Raw genomic sequence first — 18295 nt, 5'->3', positions numbered from 1 at the left:
TCGCGTTGATCCACGTCTCAACAGGCAAGGATAATTAGCGAGCGGCGCCGCTTCCAACCGAGCGATCATCGAATCATTCGCTCGGCGTTCTACTTCTTCCTCGTCCCGAATCACCGTCGCCGCCACGAGATCGCGTTTCCGATCGAACGGGACGAGGATCCGCGATTCGGTCGCGCGCGTTCCCCGCGAACGGTCACTCGCAAATGCACTCTCGAGACCCGCTTCTGTTTCAGAATCCCGAACGGGCTACTACAAGAACTCCGTTCTGTTCACGAGCGCGACCTAGAAGAGGCTGGACGAGGCCAGAAGAGGGGCAGAGCGGCTAGCGAGCGGCCAAAACGAGTGACGGGTCGATCGATCGATCCGTCGATCCGTCGATCGACCGAAAAGAGAGAGAGAGAGAGAGAGAGAGAGAGAGAGAGAGAGAGAGAGAGAGAGAGAGAGAGAGAGAGAGAGAGAGAGAGAGAGAGAGAGAGAGAGAGAGAGAGAGAGAGAGAGAGAGGAGAGAGAGAGTGCGAGCGAGCGAGCGAGCGGAAGTGTGAGAGGTGAAACCGCGAGAAAAAAAGAGAGAGAGAGAGATAGAGAGAATGAGTGAAAAAAGAAAGGAGAGAGGGCCGGATGGACGGAACCACGAACGCAGGACGACGTTCCCGCCGAAAGTGACGCGAGCAAAAGGAGAGACGGACGAAAAAAGACTCTTTGTACCAGTTTCGAGCGATCGCAGCGATACGCGACTCCGAAACGGTGAGAAACGAACGAATCGGCAACGGAAACGATCGAAGGTAGTGCGCGCGACCGGGAGTAACCTTCGATCGTCGTAATCTCGGACGATTCGCGGCGAGAGGTCCTCGTTTTCGGTCGGCCCCAAACCTTAGAGAGAGTCGGTGGCTAACACATATCAACGAGGCGAGAACAACCGCGTCGATCCGAGACGAACGGTTTTCGCGAGCGTTCGCGAGCGTTCGCGAACGTTGCGCCAACGTGTGCCGCGGAGCTCCAAGGGTGCACCGACCACCCCCGCGCGACGTTTACCGTCGAGGCTCGAACCACGAGCGCGACGAACCGAGGACGAGATATTTCTAAAGACTGCTCGAGAGTGCGTGCGCGCGCGCGCGCGCGCGCGCGCGCGAGCGCGTGCATGCGTTCCTAGAGGTACCTATCTCCTAATTAACGAGCGATTTCATTAGGTAATTGTGTTAAGTCCGTACGGACGATCGGGCGCGCCGCGTCGGTTTCGAGTATTATTATCATTATTATTAATATTATTTCCCCGGGGCGGTGTACACAGGCCGACCCGATCGTCGATCCGCGTCGAGTTCGCGCGGACTCGTCCCGAGACGGAGGGTTCCTCCGCTCGCGCGGACGCTCCAGAGTCCCGCGACTCGATTTTCTGTATCATATAGAGCGAGAGACGTCGAGTGAATGTGCGCGCATCGCTGATCGAGAGCGAGAAAGCGAGAGAGCGAGAGAACGAACGAACGAACGAACGATAGAGCGCAAGAGAGAACGCGAGACGGTGGAGGAGCGAAACGGAGAGGGTTGGCGAGAGAACGAGAAAGCGAGAACGAAGCCGAATAGACGTAGAACGGTAGGCAAAATGCTTGAATCGCGTGGAGACAAAGGGGGCGAGGAAGCACGGCAACCGAGCGCGATGGAAAGAAAACGGAGAAACAACGGAGGATCCGTGCGTATTAAATCGTAACACCTTATTTATATAAATAACTTAGTTACTACCGTCGACAAGTAAGGCTAAACTGCATAACCGCGTGTGTCCCGCGTTTGCGTCGCGATCGGCTCGGCGAAATATTTCCGACGCGAGCGACCGACCGAGCGACCGAGCGAACGAGCGAACGAGCGAGCCAGCCGCGCGACGAAATGTTTCGCCGAGCGACCGATCCCCGTATTTAAGATCCATGTACAAAGTCTCTTGCCCGTAAGGTTCTTGTGTTGTAAAGTTCACATAATCATAGTGTCTAGATCGTGCGTACCGGCTAAATGCCCGTTAAGACGACGCTACACGTAGTGAAACGAGAATTTAACCACCGATAGCTCATCCGTATTTGCCATCGCCGCCAACCAATCGATCGATCGGGGTGAAATCCTCGCGGATCGGGTATCGCCGGGGCGGAAATCGCGATCGAGCGAGCGAGGCGCGTCAACGATCGCCCGGAGGACGGCGAGACGGCGAGACGGCGAGACGGCGAGACGATCGACGATCCGCTTCCGTTCCGCGACCGGTCGACCACGGTCGACGCGTGCGCGCGTTGCCGGTTTCGCGGCGATTCTCGATCGGCGAGTCCACGGGGTAATTCGCGCGAACGCGATTCGAAACGAGAAAAATGAAAAAGAAAAAAAAATACGCTGGATCTGGGGTGGGTAAACGGGGCGGGTTGCGTACAGGGGAATGAAACTCGAGGGTCGGGGGGTAGGGATGAAAAAAAAATAATAAAACCAGTATCGCCGCGCTGCTGGGTAAACGATCACGACGAGCGATGACGATTTCGCGATCGGACTTATACAATCTAGTATCGAGGCAACAAAGTGTATTCATTGTAATTCAGCATTATTACCTATAAATAAATAGTTGTTATTGTAAAATCCCTGGTGCGTCTACTTTCCTTTCCCGTTCCCCGTTCGCGTTATCCTCGCGCTCCAAAGAAACAGAGAGAGAGAGAGGGAGAGAGAGAGAGTTTCTCTCGGAGGCCAATGGAAATGGAGACTCGACGTCGTCGCGGAGGGCTTTAGAAGTGAATTCTCGCGTTACGGAAAGAACCGTGGGGGACCGGACCGTGGTAGGCGTTCTCGGTTCGGAATTACCGGACTCGAGGCCGATAGATTCGTTCCCCGTCGGTGAAGGAGCGAGGTCTCGCGAGGTTCGGATTAGAGGCCGCGTCAGCCTCGGTAGTCTCGCGACGATGCGTTCTTATCAATTTCCAGCGGGCCTAACGACTCGCGGCACGCGACGTCGGCCCATTGGCCGAGCCAGGCTCCACCCTTTCGACGGGGAATATATTTTAATAATAAATAACGACGATCCGGCTCATGGTTCCGCGGTGCCGGCAGGGTCGAGAGAGTCGTGGCCGCTTAATTAAATCGTCGAGCGGGAACGTCTTAATAGGCCGCGAGCGCCGCGATCCGCGTTACGTGTACTTACTCGCGCGGACGGTCGGTCGCGTGACGAGTCGAGACCGGCACGCGTACGAATCGCTCGCTCGCGCGGCGATTCCATCCGGTCCGTCGCTCTCGACGGAAAAATCGGGGAACGCGTCGCGAGATAAGTACGAAGCCGGGGGTTTGTTCGCCGATTAACCCCTCGATGGAACGGGGAACTCGCGTTTCGATGCAAATGAACCGCTTCTCTCGCCGGTGGACGCTCGAGGAGGACCGCCCGCAGCCGCGCGAGCTCACTTCGAGTTCGCCCCGCGTCGTTTCTCCTCCGCTCGAATCGTAAAGATAACCCAATTGCTCCACGACTCGACTTTTTATTCCAAGGACATATTGCCCGACAATCATTCCGGCATTTGCATAATTATCGAATAAAACGAGACCGAGCCCTCCGGGCGGTTGTAACGCTCCGCTCCTTACCGCGCCGCGCCGCGCCAAGCCACGCCGCGAGTACGACTAATTTCGTGCTCTCGAGTTTTTCCTCGGCTGCGAGGGTTGTTTTTCCTTCGTTCGGCCCCTCGACGGTCCACTCGCCACCCTCTTTTCTCTCCGAACCAGCCGCCTTTTTTCGTCCAACCAAAGTCGCTCGACTCCGATTTCCGCGTCTCGTCGTACGCTAGTACCCTCGTTCCTTCGTCGCGGCCGATTAGCTTAATTCCCCGTCCCCGAGCACGCTCCGCCACCTACCCCGGAACGACCGAATTCCTTCTAATTAGAATCGCAACGACCGCCGTCCACCGAGCTCTCTTTACGAGCCGCGGCTACGAAGAACGAGCGACGTTCTTTCTCCCGGATTCCCGGCAAAGAATCTCTCGAAAACCGGGTATATTCGTAAATCGTTTCCGCTTCGATGTTCGCGGACGAGATTTTCACGGAACGATTTAGTTTCTCGCGAGTTCCGAACCGAGACGCGGTAGAGTTTTCTCTTCGCGCGGATAAAATTGGAACCCAGACTCCGAGCACTCGGGGACCGAAATTTTCAAGTACTCGAATCCGTAAACCGCCTCGAAACGTCGTCTGTGAGACGCGCTCGGCCCCTCCGGAGCAAAGTCTTCGTTTTCCGCGACGAAGATTTTTCGAAAACAAGCGCGATCGAGGGGTGGAAGTCTCGCGGGATCCTCGCCGGTCTGCCCTTTCGTCAAGATGTCACCGTGGCTAACGAGGAGAGTCGAGCGAGGGCAAAACAAGTCATTTTTATCGAGGAACGGCGAGCGGGGTGGTAGCGGTGGGGGAGGGGAGGGGGGTCGAGCGACGAAAGGCGTCCCCCTCCCTCCGAGCGTCGTCGCTCGAATTATGCTAAACGATTTTACCGAACTCCCGCCCCCGGCCGGAGGAGACGCGCGAACCAATGGGGACGCGCGGTAAAAACAGCCGGCGGATTCCGCGCGGAAGAAACTTTCACGACGCCGAAGAAACGCGACAACCGCGGCCGTAACCCGCGCTCGAGCAACAACCGCGCAAGATTTGCAATTGTAATCGCTCCGCTCGAAAACGTACTCGCGGTTTTTCGTTCGTTTGGAAGTTTAACGGGTCGTTCGCGCGAATCCTGCTCGCGATTTAACGAGCGAATTCTCCGCGAGTCGGAGACTAGAACGCGAGCAAGAAACCCCACCGAGCGAAAGTACTCGGAGAGCCTCCGGAACGGGGATTGCGAAATCTCCGCCGGCAACCGCCTGACAGAGATCGAGGAAATATCTGCAAATTGCGTTATTTGCAATTTTGCAAATTGTCGCGCGCAGAGTCGAGAAGGGCTCACCGAAACCGAGTCGCAAAGGTAAAGACTGCGACGCTGGATCGGTTTTAGGTACCGCGGTCCGACGGAAGGGCGTACGCGCACGGTTCATCGATGAACGGCGTTACTTTGTATTTACTTTGGGAAAGTTTCGCGCTCTCGAAATTTCGAACTCGATCGTAGTTTTAGGCGGGACTCGGTCGCGCGGTTTCGCGGCAGGAGCGGCGGAAAATCCGTAAGAGCGGAGGTGGTTCGATCGCGGTAGGAACGCGTCGTCCGAGGAACGTCTCCCGGTCCGAGGCCGTTTCTGGGACGAAAAGGCAAGAAGGAAGGTCGTTTACCGAGTGCCTCGTTATCTCCCGATCCGAGTGCAAACGAGCGGAAGGGAATCGTTCGTTTTTCCCTATTTCGGTCACGGTCCGACTCGATGTACGAAGAGAGGAGGCCCTCGAGGGGAGGGGAACGGTGGAATAGTCGGACGCCGAGAGGAGGAGAGGAGGAGAGGAGGAGAGGAGGAGAGGAGGAGAGTAGAAGAGGAGACGGCCCTCTAACCCCCCCGGTTCGGTTTCGGGGCCCTGGACGCATAATTACACCCTTGCGCATCGAGACTCGAGAGCGGAGAGAGACGAAGCTCAACACTTTCCAGGACGCCCCGTGGTCCGGGCAGACACCGCGAGAGAGACCGGCCGCGAGGAATTTCGTAGTTTGATTTACAGCTGCTCTCGGATCCCGACGTTGTCTATCGGGTCCGCGGCCCCGGTTTTGATCGCGCTTCCCTCTAATGGAGGGTAAACGGCTGCCCGTTCATGAATTTCTATCGGAGAATCGGTTCCGAGAGGCGACCGCTCCTTCGCCAAAAACCGTCTCCTCGCACCACCGTCCCTGCTCCCGTCCGAGCGATCATCGGGGACCTTGGCGCGCTCGAGACGCCAAATACTTCGCCGAGAGTATCCTCCTCGCCGATCTTTTTCCGTCCAACGAGAGACGCGAGCCGCGCAATCTTACCGGAGAGCGAATACGAAAGATCGATCGTCGAGCTCGCGACAGCTGCACCGACATCGCTCGAACGTAGTTTCGAAATATTGTCGTCGCGTCGGCTGCCAAAACGCAAACCCGAAGTCCGCGTTCCGCGCCGCGTCGGCCAATTTGCAACATTCCGCGAGAAAAGTAGCTCGAGAGCTCCGGCTCGGGTTAACCGATAGACGGGGGCGGCGAGGGCGTCGCGGGAACCGCGCTCCGAAAGCGGCGGCGTCGTCGACAAAGCGAGCCTGCAAGAAGGATTAATTTCCTCGGCGTTCTACGCATTGGAAACACATAAGACGCTTCCCCCGGGGGCTGCCGTATCGCTAATCTGTTTAAATAACGAAACATCCCTCGGGGGAGGCTGGGGGAGCGCGGGCGCGGGCACGGGCGAGGGGCAAAAGGAGGCTGCCGAAAGAGGGAAGAGCGGCTGCCGGGCGCCGGAGGAGTGGGTAAACGAAAATCAATGCATCCGACACCGAGGCGAACAACGTCCTTTCTTCTACCTAATGAAATGTACAACGCGCTCGACGAGACCCGTCGCGAGTTACTCGCGAGCTCCTCGCGAAGCTTCGGGGAGTTCTCGTCCGAGGAAACTGTCCAAGTGTCGCCCCGCTGCCTCCACCGACCCGCTCGAAAACCTACGAATTAACTTTCGTTCCCGAGGTTGAGCGTCTCGATCGCCGAGACTCTTTTCCCATGTTGATCTTCCGAGGCTCGAAAATTTTTAAGCGAGCAACCACGCGCGGATGCAAACGGTGCGTCGCGAATTTACTCGAAACCTCCGGCGAAAATAGTCGCGAGCTCGCGCTCGTGCGGAGATCCGAGGACAAAGGGAATTTCGATGAAACGAAAAAACACTACCGAAGCCTCCCCCGCGAGAGACGAGTCGCGCGGTGCCTCCGGGAGCGAGAGCGGCGAGGGACTCGGAACTCGGAAGAATTCGTTCCGAGCGCGCATCAAGATTTCGTTGCGCGGAATGAATTTCTCCTTGGGTGAACAGAAGCAGGCCCGGGCCACGCGGGGCCACGCGGGGCAACGCGGGGCAACGCGGGGCAACGCGGATCGGTTCCGAAGGGAAAATTTAATAACGAACCGACGACTCGACTTCGAGCGCGCGCGTTATCGCCGCGGAATATCAAAACGCTTCGCCGGGAGCTGCGGCGAGCGTAATTTCGGCGGACGGCAGTGCGCGCCGATACTTATCGCCGGTAATCCGAGTAGTACGAAGGGCTGGAGGAGAAAAAGGAAAGAGCGAGAGCGAGGGGGAGGAGAGAGGAGGAGCGGAGGCGATCACCGGAGGGGGAAGATCGTGACCGAATAAAGGCGACGCAGCTTGCTCGGGTAGCTGGCCGGTGCAACAGTTGGGATTTTCGGTTCTCGCGGAGGGAAAACCGCGCGACGACGCGGGATTTTTCGTACGGTGATCGGCGCGAGGAAAGTCCGAGGCGTACTCGGTCCGGTCGAGGATCGCGCGCTACTTCGAATCGATTCTCGGCACCGGTTTCGAACGGAAGAGGGGCGGAGGAACCAGAAACGGCTAGTTTCTCACGGAAGAGATTTTTCCGTCCGCAGCGATTAAACACCGGGCCGACCACATCCGGCGATCGTTACGAACCGCGGTGTAACGCCGGTACGGTCGGCCCTCGGTGCCGATCGCGCCGCATTCTCGCGTGTAACTCTCTCGAAACACGAGCCGAACCGAGCAGAAGAAGAAGCGCAAGAAAGCGCGCGGTGCCTTGTCAAGGTCTTCGGGGCGCCACGCCAAGGAAAAAACGATCGACACCTCGGCTCGAACGCTCGGCCGGCGTTTAAGCCTCGATCCGCCACCGGACGCTCTTACCCGTGAGACCGCGCGCGTTATTCGCCAACGAGGAAACTACCATCGAATCTTTCCACGATCGGTGCCTCCAGTTTTGCTTCGCCTCTCCGCTCCCTCGACTCGGAGACGATCGCGTGGACGTTTCTCCGTCGGTCCTGTTCGAAAACCGAGCGATCCCTCGAAACGCGTGGAAAGTTCGCGCGACCGCGACCGTTGGAAAGCGTTGAAAAACGAGGCGAACGTAGGAGGAGAACCGGCATCCGGTGTAACGCGCGTGGAAATCGATCGGAAGCCCTCGGAGCGAGCGTCGAGGCTGCGGGAGATTCGTACGGTGCGAGGTAGTTGTTCGTTGCTTCCTTTGATCTCTCCGTAATTGAAAACACAGTTCATTCACACCATTAACGCAACGAGCATTACACTACAATTAAGACGTCAGACGAGTCTCACGATCCGGCACTGACTTTGTGGGCTAGATTAGATCGCCACGGTACATTTACGCGCGCGCACCCGGTTACGTTTCTCTCTGTACTTAATTATTTTTTTTTCAGGAATTAATTCCATTTAGCGAGGAATATTCAAAACAGCGTTGAAATAATAATAGACGCGTATATATATGTGCGCGTTGCTGGCGCAATTGCGACACGGCTCGGTGCGCTTGATCTTTTCCTGTTTTTCAATAAAACTGGAAATCACGCCTGGCTCCTTTGCCGAAGCATCAAGGTTACTACGACTCATTAATGTTACATTTATTACCCCTGCCGGCAGTTGCGCGTCCAATTAACTATTCGCGAGCCTTCTTTTCCCGTCTTCGTTAACCGCTTTCGAGCATCAACGCCATCGCCGACGCTCGCCGAACGCTTTCGAGTCCTTCGACTCTTCGACCGAGTGCGTTCGATCGATCGAACGAAACGCGCGATTGTCGTCCCCGGCGACTCTCCGACGCTCGAAATTTCGAGCCGAACGATCGCGCACGATCCGAGTACGCGCGATTCGAACGAAGGAACGCCCTCGCGGGTCTCGTTCGCCTTCGAGGACGATTCGTTCTCGCGAGCTTCCACGAGGAGCGCGCGAACTCGCCGAGAGATCGAGCGGATCGAGTCGATCGAGAATGTCGTTCGCCGGGCTCCGAACGGTTCGGACCACGGGGGGCAGAACCGGGTGGGAGGGAGGGAGGGAGGGAGGGAGGGAGGGAGGGAGCAAAGTCCAGGTGATCTACGAGAGTCGTACGGTAATGGAATAACCACAGGGACGACGAGTAATTGTAAGAATTAACTAATAACACGGCAGCGAAGTAGGGTCGTGCGAACGGCCCGTATCCTGGCCCGTAACCTGTCATTCCTCGATCCCTCCTCCGCCATCGAGGGATCTATCAATTACTTCGCCTAAGTGGATCCTAGATCGGGACAATAGAATTGGCCCTGCCGGTTTGCTCTGCGCCGCTGAATACGCTCCGAGACCGCTGGACCCGATCCGTCGCGATTCGCGCGCGCAATTAAAAATCGCTCGCGCGACGAATCGCGGGGAGGAAAGAATAGAGGTGGATCGCGCGGATCGAAAACGTCGAGACGCTGGAACGCTCGACGAATCGGGAACGAAACGCGAGAGAGAACGACAATGGGTCGGTCGGTTTTCCAGCCGTTACGTTTTACGGCCGACAATTCACCCCTCGATGTGTCATTTAATTTCCGCAATAACGCTTTTGTTTCCGATTAAAACAACGGGAAAAAAAGCACGGAACGAAAAAAAAAAAAAAAAAACCGGGAAAAAAGAACGCGGCGCGAGAGAGGTACGAGGCGATGAGAATGCGGACTATCGCGTACAGAGACGAGTGAAATTCAGAGAGTGGAAGTGGCCAGGGGTGGAGAAAAAGGGCGCGCGAGAGAGGAGGGTGAAAAGCGAGAGAGGAAAACGAGAGAGCCGGCAACCCGTTGGTTCGCGAGCTCGGCATTGTTTCGCGCGTACGCGAGCCCTGTCGCGGCTAAATGCCGTGAAATTGTCATCCTACGGTCACAAAGGGAATTCACTCTCGCAGCCGGTGAAATATAAACGCGTTTTTCCAACCGCCGGCCGTCGGCCGCTTTTCCAGCCCCGATTGTTATTTGGGCCGAATCCGTTGTTCTCCATCGACGCGCCGTTCCGTGCCGCTCCCGCGATTTTCCTACTTTTCCGTCCGCTCCGCGAGCGTTGCGTACACCGCGCGGCCGGCTAATATCGCGCCTCGATTTTCCCGCGTTCCCCTCGAACCGGAGACGCGGAAACGGGAGTTGTGCGCCGATCGACGCGTACTCGATGGAACGCGCGCTACGAACGGACCCGTAAGGGTTCAAATACGCGTTACGAGGAGAAGGAAAGGGGGCTCCAGGTCGTTACCTCGTTCTCGTCCGGTTCGCAGCCATTCGGCTCGCGGTCCGTAGATTTCGGGCGCAGGACCGAACGCGAAAATTACTTTCCATCTCGGCGCGGCCGCAAACGAGAACGATTCGCCGGGCACGAACCAGCCTACGAGCGGGTTCCTCGAAGCGAATTAAAAGATAATCCGTCCTCGCCGGACAAACGTTTCGAAATTGCTTCTTTATTTCTGGGGCAATGCACGCGAACCTTTCGATCTCGATTCGGCGTACGGGAGTGCACGATCGATTAGGGAATTTCGAAGCCCGAGACGACGCGTCCCTCGGGTCCGTTTAGCCTCCGCCTCGCCGGCCCGGTTTCCCCCGACTCGGAAATCCAGCCGTGCGTGATCCGATGGAGTATCTTTCTCCCTTTCTCCCTTTCTCCCTTTCTCCGTACCGTAACCCAACCCCCGTCCCTTTCTCCCTTCCCGTCTCGGCTTTTCCCCGAGGTTCCGCGCGATATCGGAAAATAATGCACCGGTAGCGCGCGACGCGACGCGCGCGGCGCGGGTAGCATCGGAAAACGCATCGGCGATTCGTTCGCGTCGCGTTTCTCGTCGGGAAACGTCTCGCGCGACGAACGCGCGATGAAAAATGCTCGCGTCCACGATGTTTAACCCGATGACGCGTCGGCAACAACATCGGGGCCCGTCTACACGCGCGTCGAGACGATCCATCCGCGGCGTGTACGCGCAGCCACGATGAAAACCCGAAGGCAATTAAAGGAGGAGCTAACAAGCCGGAATCGCTATCGTTTCCTCTGCATCTACCCGCTGAAAGGATCCACCGTCGCGTAATAAGGTACGCGATACATTCAACGTCCGCCGCTGCGTATCTTAAGTGCATACTTAGGCGGCGTAATGCGTGTACTGTATGACCGACAATTAGGTCTCCTCTTCGAGCAGCTCGATTTCAAGGCCGATTTCTTCGTGCCGCGCGCGAAACACCGCCACCGACCGCCTCGCGAGCGATCCACGACAGGAAGCGGCGATCGATCCCCGATAGACGCCGCGGCGCGATCCTCGACGACCATCGCGAGCCCTACCCGAATAAACGCGAGACCGACGCCGCGGCGATCGAACCACGGCCAACCGAGACCTCTCGCGATCGAGAGAGGGAGAAAGAGAAACGGTTTATCTCCCATCTTTCCCATTGGCGTCGTTAGCGCCCGGTCGTAACCCGTGGATGCGAAAAAATTTTACCATCTTCGCGGTACGCGCGGGGCACGGGGGATCCGGATTTTTGCGGAGCCGAGCGACAGCTTACGGCGGCGGTGGCGTACGTGGCCTCGCGCGGGAAGAATCGAAGACAGGTTCGACGCCGAAGAAGAGGAAGAAGAAGAAGAAAAAGGAGAGGAAGAAGTTCTTCGTGGAAGCACCGGACGAAAAAGTAATTCGAGCCCTACCGAAATCCAACTTTTACGCACGGTTTGATTCTCGATCGGTCCCCTTTTTGCGCGATCGACGCGAACGGGGAAAATACGATCTCTCGTATTTCGCGATACTCGGTCTCGTCGCGTACCGATCGTCCGAGGAGCCGTGGAAATTCACGAGGCGGGTACGCGCGCGACCGCGTCACAGCCAGGGGGCAAGAAGCGAGCCGAGAGAGAAGAAGCGAGCGAAAGAGCGGCAACCGGGGTGGCGAAGGAGGAGTAAAAATCGATCGAATCGAGGGTGAAGGAGACGAGAACGATCGAGGAGGCGCTGGGCAGCTGTCGAAAGATTAAGATAACCCCGAAGTTAAGTGAACCGCGGGGTGTGTCCGGACTGTGGATTTAAGGTGATTAAAGGCACCTGATATCGAGAATTATTATACCATATATTTGGCAGTGGCGAAGCCGTATTCCGACGGCTGCATAAATTTAGCGACGGCGGTGGCGACGCGGGCCGCGTTCGATCCTTGGTATTAAGGGATCGAAAGACGAGCCGTCCGCGCGCTCGCGTTCCAACGTCTCCGCGGGCGTGCCCCGAAAACCTCCAACATCGTCCTCGTACAGATCACGGCTCACCGATACCGAGCGTTCCGAGAACGACCGGTCTCGAGACGATTCGGTCCATCGACGCGCCGAGACCCCGTGGAAAGCTCGAGGATCGGGAAGACGCGACCGAGCGTTGGACGCGCGCGTCCTTAAACTAGCGCCGTCGGAAGAGCGATCGTTAATTGGGGTGAGATCGCATCGAACGATGCATCCGAGAGTTTTTGTCACGAGTCTGCCGGTCGTCGATGGGGGCGCACGAGCGGCTTGCCGCGGACGGCCCGAGGAACGTGACTCCGAGACGAAAGGAATCGGTGAACCCGTGATCCCCACCCGATCGGATGATCCCGGACGACTTCGTGACTTCGTATTTGCTCAGCCATTTCCAGCCCGAGCTCTATCCGTTCCTCCATCGATACATCCCTTCCAGGATACATAATTATATTATAATAAACTGTAACGATACGGGGCCCGGGTTTCTTGCCCTTCTGGCTTCTCCACGATCCGCTCGGCTCCGCCTGGACCGTTCCCCGTCTCTCGCGAGCGGTGGAGAACCGAGAAAAGGGGAGCGAGAGGGGACGAGTCCGGGGGTTGCCGCGAAAGCGAGAGGCCAGAAGGAACAACGAACCGAGACGGAGACCACCGATTCTTCCTCGAGCGGCTCTCTCCGACTCGAGAGAGAGGAGAGGGACCGCCGTGTCGGAGGGTCGAGTTTATCACTGTCATCTCTTGACGCCGGAGCTATGCCGTCTTAATAGGTTTAATGCCCGTCGTTGCGGGCCCAGGGCCCGACTCGACTCTCCTTCCCTCGGCGTAATCGCTCGCGCGTACGCGTACCCTTTCCGGCTTCGTGCCTCCGACCGCGATGGAAATTCAAACGTACGCCTCGCGAGGGATACCAGGAAAATTCGATACGACGGAACACCGCGCGGGATACGAGCACGGAGAACGGATCGATTCGTCGATCGCGACGTCGCCAGCGATAAAACGGCACCCGAAGCGCGAGAGTCTGCTAGCTTCGCGCCGCGGCGAGAATAAAGAAGAAAAAGAAAAAAAAAACGAAAAGAAAAGGAAGAATACGTAACGAGGAGCCCGCGGGGTGAGTAGTCGTTGACAAAACGGATTACGCTAAGACGACGACGACGACGACGACGACGACCAGGAGGAGGAGTAGGAGGACGACGGCGAGGACGACGAGGAGGAGGAAGAAGAAGAAGAAGAAGAAGGAGGAGGAGGAACGGGCGACGAAGAATGAAATGGCCCGGGATTCGAGGCGCTGTCCAAACAACCCTTTTCCTTAATCATTTAAGTGATTCGGGTAAGCACTCGCCCGGCGTCGAATCGTTGGTAACTCTTGTGTAAACTCAACCCTTTCTTGCAGGAGCGTCCCACGGTCCCTTCGTCCGATAATGATAATACCCGTTCGCCTCGGCCGACGGGAGGGGAATCTAAAGCTCCGTTGGTTCGCGTTCGATCGTCCCCTCGACGCCTCCGTGAAAGCTCTTCAACTTCGCGACCCTGTCCGAGTAATCGCGCGACCGCCTTTCGAAAAACAAAAACCGCCACGGTCTTGGGAATTTCGCGGGCGACTCGCGACGCGCGACGCGCTCCCTCTTCGAACGAGAGAGAGAGAGATGAGCGATCCCGCTCGATCGAAGTTTTATCGAGGAGGAACGGGGGAATTTTGCGGCTCCGTCCGTTCGTGCGATATTTCACGAAGCGAATCGGTGCACCGGGGCACGGTTCACGAGCCGGCGGAATCCGAGGCGACGGGTCGACGTCGAATTCGATTAATTTTCCGGTCATTATTTTTTACGACTCCTTATCGCCGGCCGGCTCAGCCCTCGGCCCGTGAAACGTAGGCGGATTCTCGATGGGAGCGAGAGACCCGGGACGTCGCGGGATTTTCCTCCGGGTCGGGCTCCGGCGTTCCACGTGCCACGGCGAATCGTCGACCCGCGTTTCGCATTAACGTCCCCGCGGATCGTCTCGCCTCCTAAACACGTCGATCGAAAACGATCCCGTACGAAGCGCGACGAGAAACCGAGGACCGACTTTTTCCCCGAGGATCGAACCGAGACGAAACTTACGGAAGAGAAGCTCGCAAACTCCTACGTACATCGGGTCGTTCGTCGTCGGCGGTACAACGAACGGTGGGTCCGAAATTTTCCTTCGAAAATCTAAATTCGGCGTCCCCGCGCGTTCGAGGGTCCGTGCGTTGCGGCAGGGGACAAGCCGCGAATGGTAAATCTGCCGGGGGAGTAGTCGATTTCGCGATCTTTGACCACGCGCGCGAAAATCGCTCGGACGTTGGCTCCTGGTCGGTGTTCGTTGGCGTTTCGGGGCCGAGAGAGGGACGGGCGTCGCTCAGAAAAGTCAAGTAGCGAGCGCGGCCGTAATTTATACCGGTAACACAGTCATTATATCGAGGGTAATAAGCGGCCGAGAAAGAGAGATCGACCGGTGGAAATTGAAATTTCGCGAGGCTGCGCGGAGTATACGCATCGAGCGGATCGGTCGCGGTGCGTCGTCCTCGGCCGATAATCACGATAATAGTTAATTACAAGAACGTGGTAATTCCGCGTAAATTACACAGCCAAATAAACCGATCGCGCTCGCTCGCGTTCGCTGCGAGTTCCTCCGCGGTGGCGCGCGAGAGGAGCGCGAGAGGAGCGCGAGAGGAGCACGGGGTGAGACCGGTGCGCGCTAAAAGGCAAAGGAGGGCTAACGAGAAGCCCGAAGTGTCTCTCGGTCGCGATAATCGTAAATTCGACGAAGCGGCTCCGAAGGGCCTCTCTCTCTCTCTCTCTGTGCGCGTCTCCGTTCTTTGGTTCTTTCTCTTTCTCCCCGCTGTTCGCAGGAGTCGTCTTCTCGGTTCGGTTTGACGGTAAGTCCGGGTCTCTTTGGCAAGTTCCAACCGGGCGCAGGGAGGAGCTCCGGAGTCGAGCTGGGCGGAGCCTGCGAACCACAAAACAGCCGTCGACTCACTTCGCGGCTCTCTGGCTACTATTAATTATTTATGCTGCGAGTGTTGCGCCGCTACCAACCCCGGTACGACGAACCTGCACGTTGCACCGTTCACGGGGCCCGGTGCGCGCCGTTCGCCGCTCGCCGCTCGCCGCTCGCCGCTCGCCGCTCGCCGCGCACCGCGCGCTACCATCGCCTATACATCGTTATACCTGGTACCGATCCGGGATCGAGCCAAACTCGAGCCAATCCTATCGAGAGCCACAATCGATTCGCCCGGAATAATAATTATGATTGGATTCCCCGTGGTTCTGGGGGCAGGCACTCGAGGCTTCTTTACCTCTTTCGTCCCTTCTCTGCCTGCCCTTCGACGGATCGAACACCTTCGCGCCTCTTGGCCATCTTTGCGTCGTCGTTCGCCGTCTAGGTGCGCGCCGAACGCGAGACAGAATTTACCGAGTAGACGGAAATTGAGCGTCGCGACGGCTCCCCCGGAACGAGTCCGGGCCGCACGATCTCCTCGAATTGGAAAAAGAAAGGAGCGCGAGCCGGGGGCGTCTCGGAAAATTCGGGAAAATCGACGAAAGTCGACGAACGTCGACGAAAATCGACGAAAATCGACGAAAATCTACGAAAATTCGCGACGCGTCGCGGTTGCCGTGGCACTACCGAGGTAAAAAGGAACGCGAGGATCGAAGCACGGACCGAGGACGAAGCGGCGGTAGAGAGAGAGAACGCGCGCAAAAGGAAATAAAGGAGCGTCAGCGAGGCATTTTTCTTTGGACCGTGGAGCAGCCACCGTGTGATTACCCGGGACGAGGGGCATATATGAGTAATTTGTATTCAGCCCGATCATCCGTATCGAAATTCGAATCTACTTAGTTCTGAGAAGCCATGGTACCTCGGCCATCCTCCAGGTTCGATCTCTTCTCCCCTCTCTGTCGGTCCGAGGGCGCCTCGCTCTTTCTCTCCCGCGGCTCTCCCGATCCACTATTCCACCCTCTCGGGCTCCCTCCCGACTACAGCTTAATATAATATTATTCCCGGTTTAGTTTAATGGTGCTGGGCGATTATTACGCGGCCAGAGTCCGACCGACTGCTTCTTCTTCGGGCCCCGGGTACTCGGTCCTCTCCCTCGGCCCTTACTTTTTCTTTCTCTCGACTCTCGGCTCTCGGCTCTCGGCTCTCGTTCGCTCTCCTCTCGGTTCTTCGCTTTCGCGGCACCGCGCGGCCAGTCTGTGTGCGTACGCGCACACGAACCCTCCGAGCGTAGGCAGGCCGCTCTGACGGCAGGCCGAGAGTGATCCTCCGAACAAAAAGCCCGAAAACAAAACGCCATTATGATTAGTCCGGAGAATGGGTGGTCCAAATTACCGCGGCTTGCATTCCATGCACCGAGAGATCGATACGCTTCTCGAAAGCGGTGCCAACCTCGTCCGCCTAGGATTCCGACCGCTCGAGGCCGCCGCGAGGGGACCGATCGCGAGTCGAAGAAGCCCGCGGGAAGATTCGATTCGCTCGGCGAGTCCACCGAGGAAAATTTTGAAAATTTGGAAAGACTCGGCCCGCCGAGTCGTGGAACCGAGGGCTCGCGCGTTCGCGTTCGCGGTCGCGCTCGCGCGCACGTTTATGAGACCGCGTTTGAAACTCGTTATATGCCGCGTAAGAGTCATTAAGAGTCGAATAATTACTCGTATCGTTCCTGACTTGATAGATCGTTCGATCGTGGCCGGGATGACCCACGGCGAGCGTAAGGCGAGAAACGGCCGGCTCGAAAATCTCCGGGAGAGCGATCGTGCGAACCGCCTCTAATGGCGCGTACACGCGTAGGATCGTAATTGCTCGCGAGCAGAAGCGTCCGTGGTGCGAGTTTCGCGCGCAGGGGTACACCGGCATCGATCAAACCGACATCGGTGGACGCGAAAGGGGACCCGATCGGGACCAGTTTCCCCGCCCGCGGTCCGAGAACGTCGTCGACGATTTTCGCGCTCCGATCGACGACCGAACGACAGATCGTCCCCGTGGCTTCGTAATTTACGGGGCGAGATCGATTAAATGGTGGCAAGAAGTCGAGTAATGCATGCGGTCGACCGAGCAGCAGAGCGGACGAGCGGCCGGCCGGCCGGCGGGTGGAGCCGCTCGGATATTAATGAAGATATTCAAATGAGACAAAAATGAGGGGGAGCCGGGCCTTTGTCGGGCGCAAGGTTCGACCGGTGACTCGGCCTATGTAGATTACCCGCAGTCTCCTCCTCCTACTTCTGAAACTGTTCGTCCTGGATCCGCCGCTCGGGCTTGCACCGCGTTCTGCCGATTTCGTCCGCGGCACAGGACCGACTCTCTCCTCTCTCCTCTCTCCTCGGCGATCGTTTTTCTTCGCGGGAGAGCGAACCGCTTCTTTTAATCGATAGTCGAGTCGAGTCGAATCGAGTCGAGTCGAGTGGTCCGCAAAGTGGATCAGCGACACGGGGAAAGCGCAAATTGGGTGAATATCGTTAGGCGCGAAAGTTCCGCGGCGGAGAACCCGATCTGTCGTTAGCGGGTTGCTTAATTCACTTGTTTCTTCGGTTTCCACTCGGATGAAATTAGAGCCGCGGCAAGGAGGCGAGGCGGTAAGGAGGGCGGGTGGGAGGTGGGGGGAGGCGGACAGCCAGTCAGCCAGTCAGCCAGCCAGCCCGGTGGATGTCATTAAGAGCCTTTTAAATCGCCCTTAAGACCCGCCGGGCCATTAGAGGATCGCGGGAGGAAAGGGCAACCCTTGTACGTATCTTTTTTCCCTTTCGCGGCGGCATCGCCGACACCGTCGCTACCGTGGCGTCGACTTCTCCGCCGGCAGGAGCGACGCGGTTCTCCCGTTAACGGCATTTCCCGCCGCGAGGATACGTCCTCTCTCGAGTACGCTCCTCTCCGGAAGGTATCTACTTTGCGCTTTATCCGTTTAGTCGGGAACTAACGTCGTTACTCGTCTTCGCGAGCGTTTCTTCGGCTCCGTTGGACGAAACGAGTCGCTGCCCGTTTCGAGGTAACCGTTGGCAGCGCGATCCGCTCTCGCGCTCAGGCCCGGTCGTTTCGTTCCTTCTTCCTTCTTCCCTCCGATCGTCTCCGGCGCCGCGCGTTCGACTCGTTTCTTACCGGGGATACAGAGGACAAACAATGCCAGCGATCGACCGCCGCCTACCGTCCCAGTTTTAATTGATATTTCGTCGGGCGGCGTGGCCCATTGT

At 57.5% G+C, this 18295-nt stretch overlaps 1 protein-coding gene across 5 annotated transcripts in view; it reads left to right on the top strand.

The window, feature by feature from the left end:
* The window catches only part of Dac (dachshund family transcription factor), a 147723-nt gene extending 145322 nt beyond the window's left edge, over positions 1–2401 (top strand). For all 5 annotated transcript variants that reach the window (XM_076318209.1, XM_076318210.1, XM_076318212.1 and 2 more), the window contains one exon: positions 234–2401. In XM_076318209.1, the coding sequence (XP_076174324.1) occupies positions 234–286 (53 nt within the window). In that variant the 3' untranslated portion in view covers positions 287–2401. The remainder of the gene's footprint in view (positions 1–233) is intronic.
* Positions 2402–18295: the final 15894 nt, after the last annotated feature.

The sequence above is a fragment of the Ptiloglossa arizonensis genome, chromosome 8 (genome assembly GCF_051014685.1).
Source record: "Ptiloglossa arizonensis isolate GNS036 chromosome 8, iyPtiAriz1_principal, whole genome shotgun sequence".
Lineage (NCBI taxonomy): Eukaryota > Metazoa > Arthropoda > Insecta > Hymenoptera > Colletidae > Ptiloglossa > Ptiloglossa arizonensis.
Note: the sequence above shows the minus strand (reverse complement) of the source record. Positions and strands in the feature narration are given on the sequence as shown.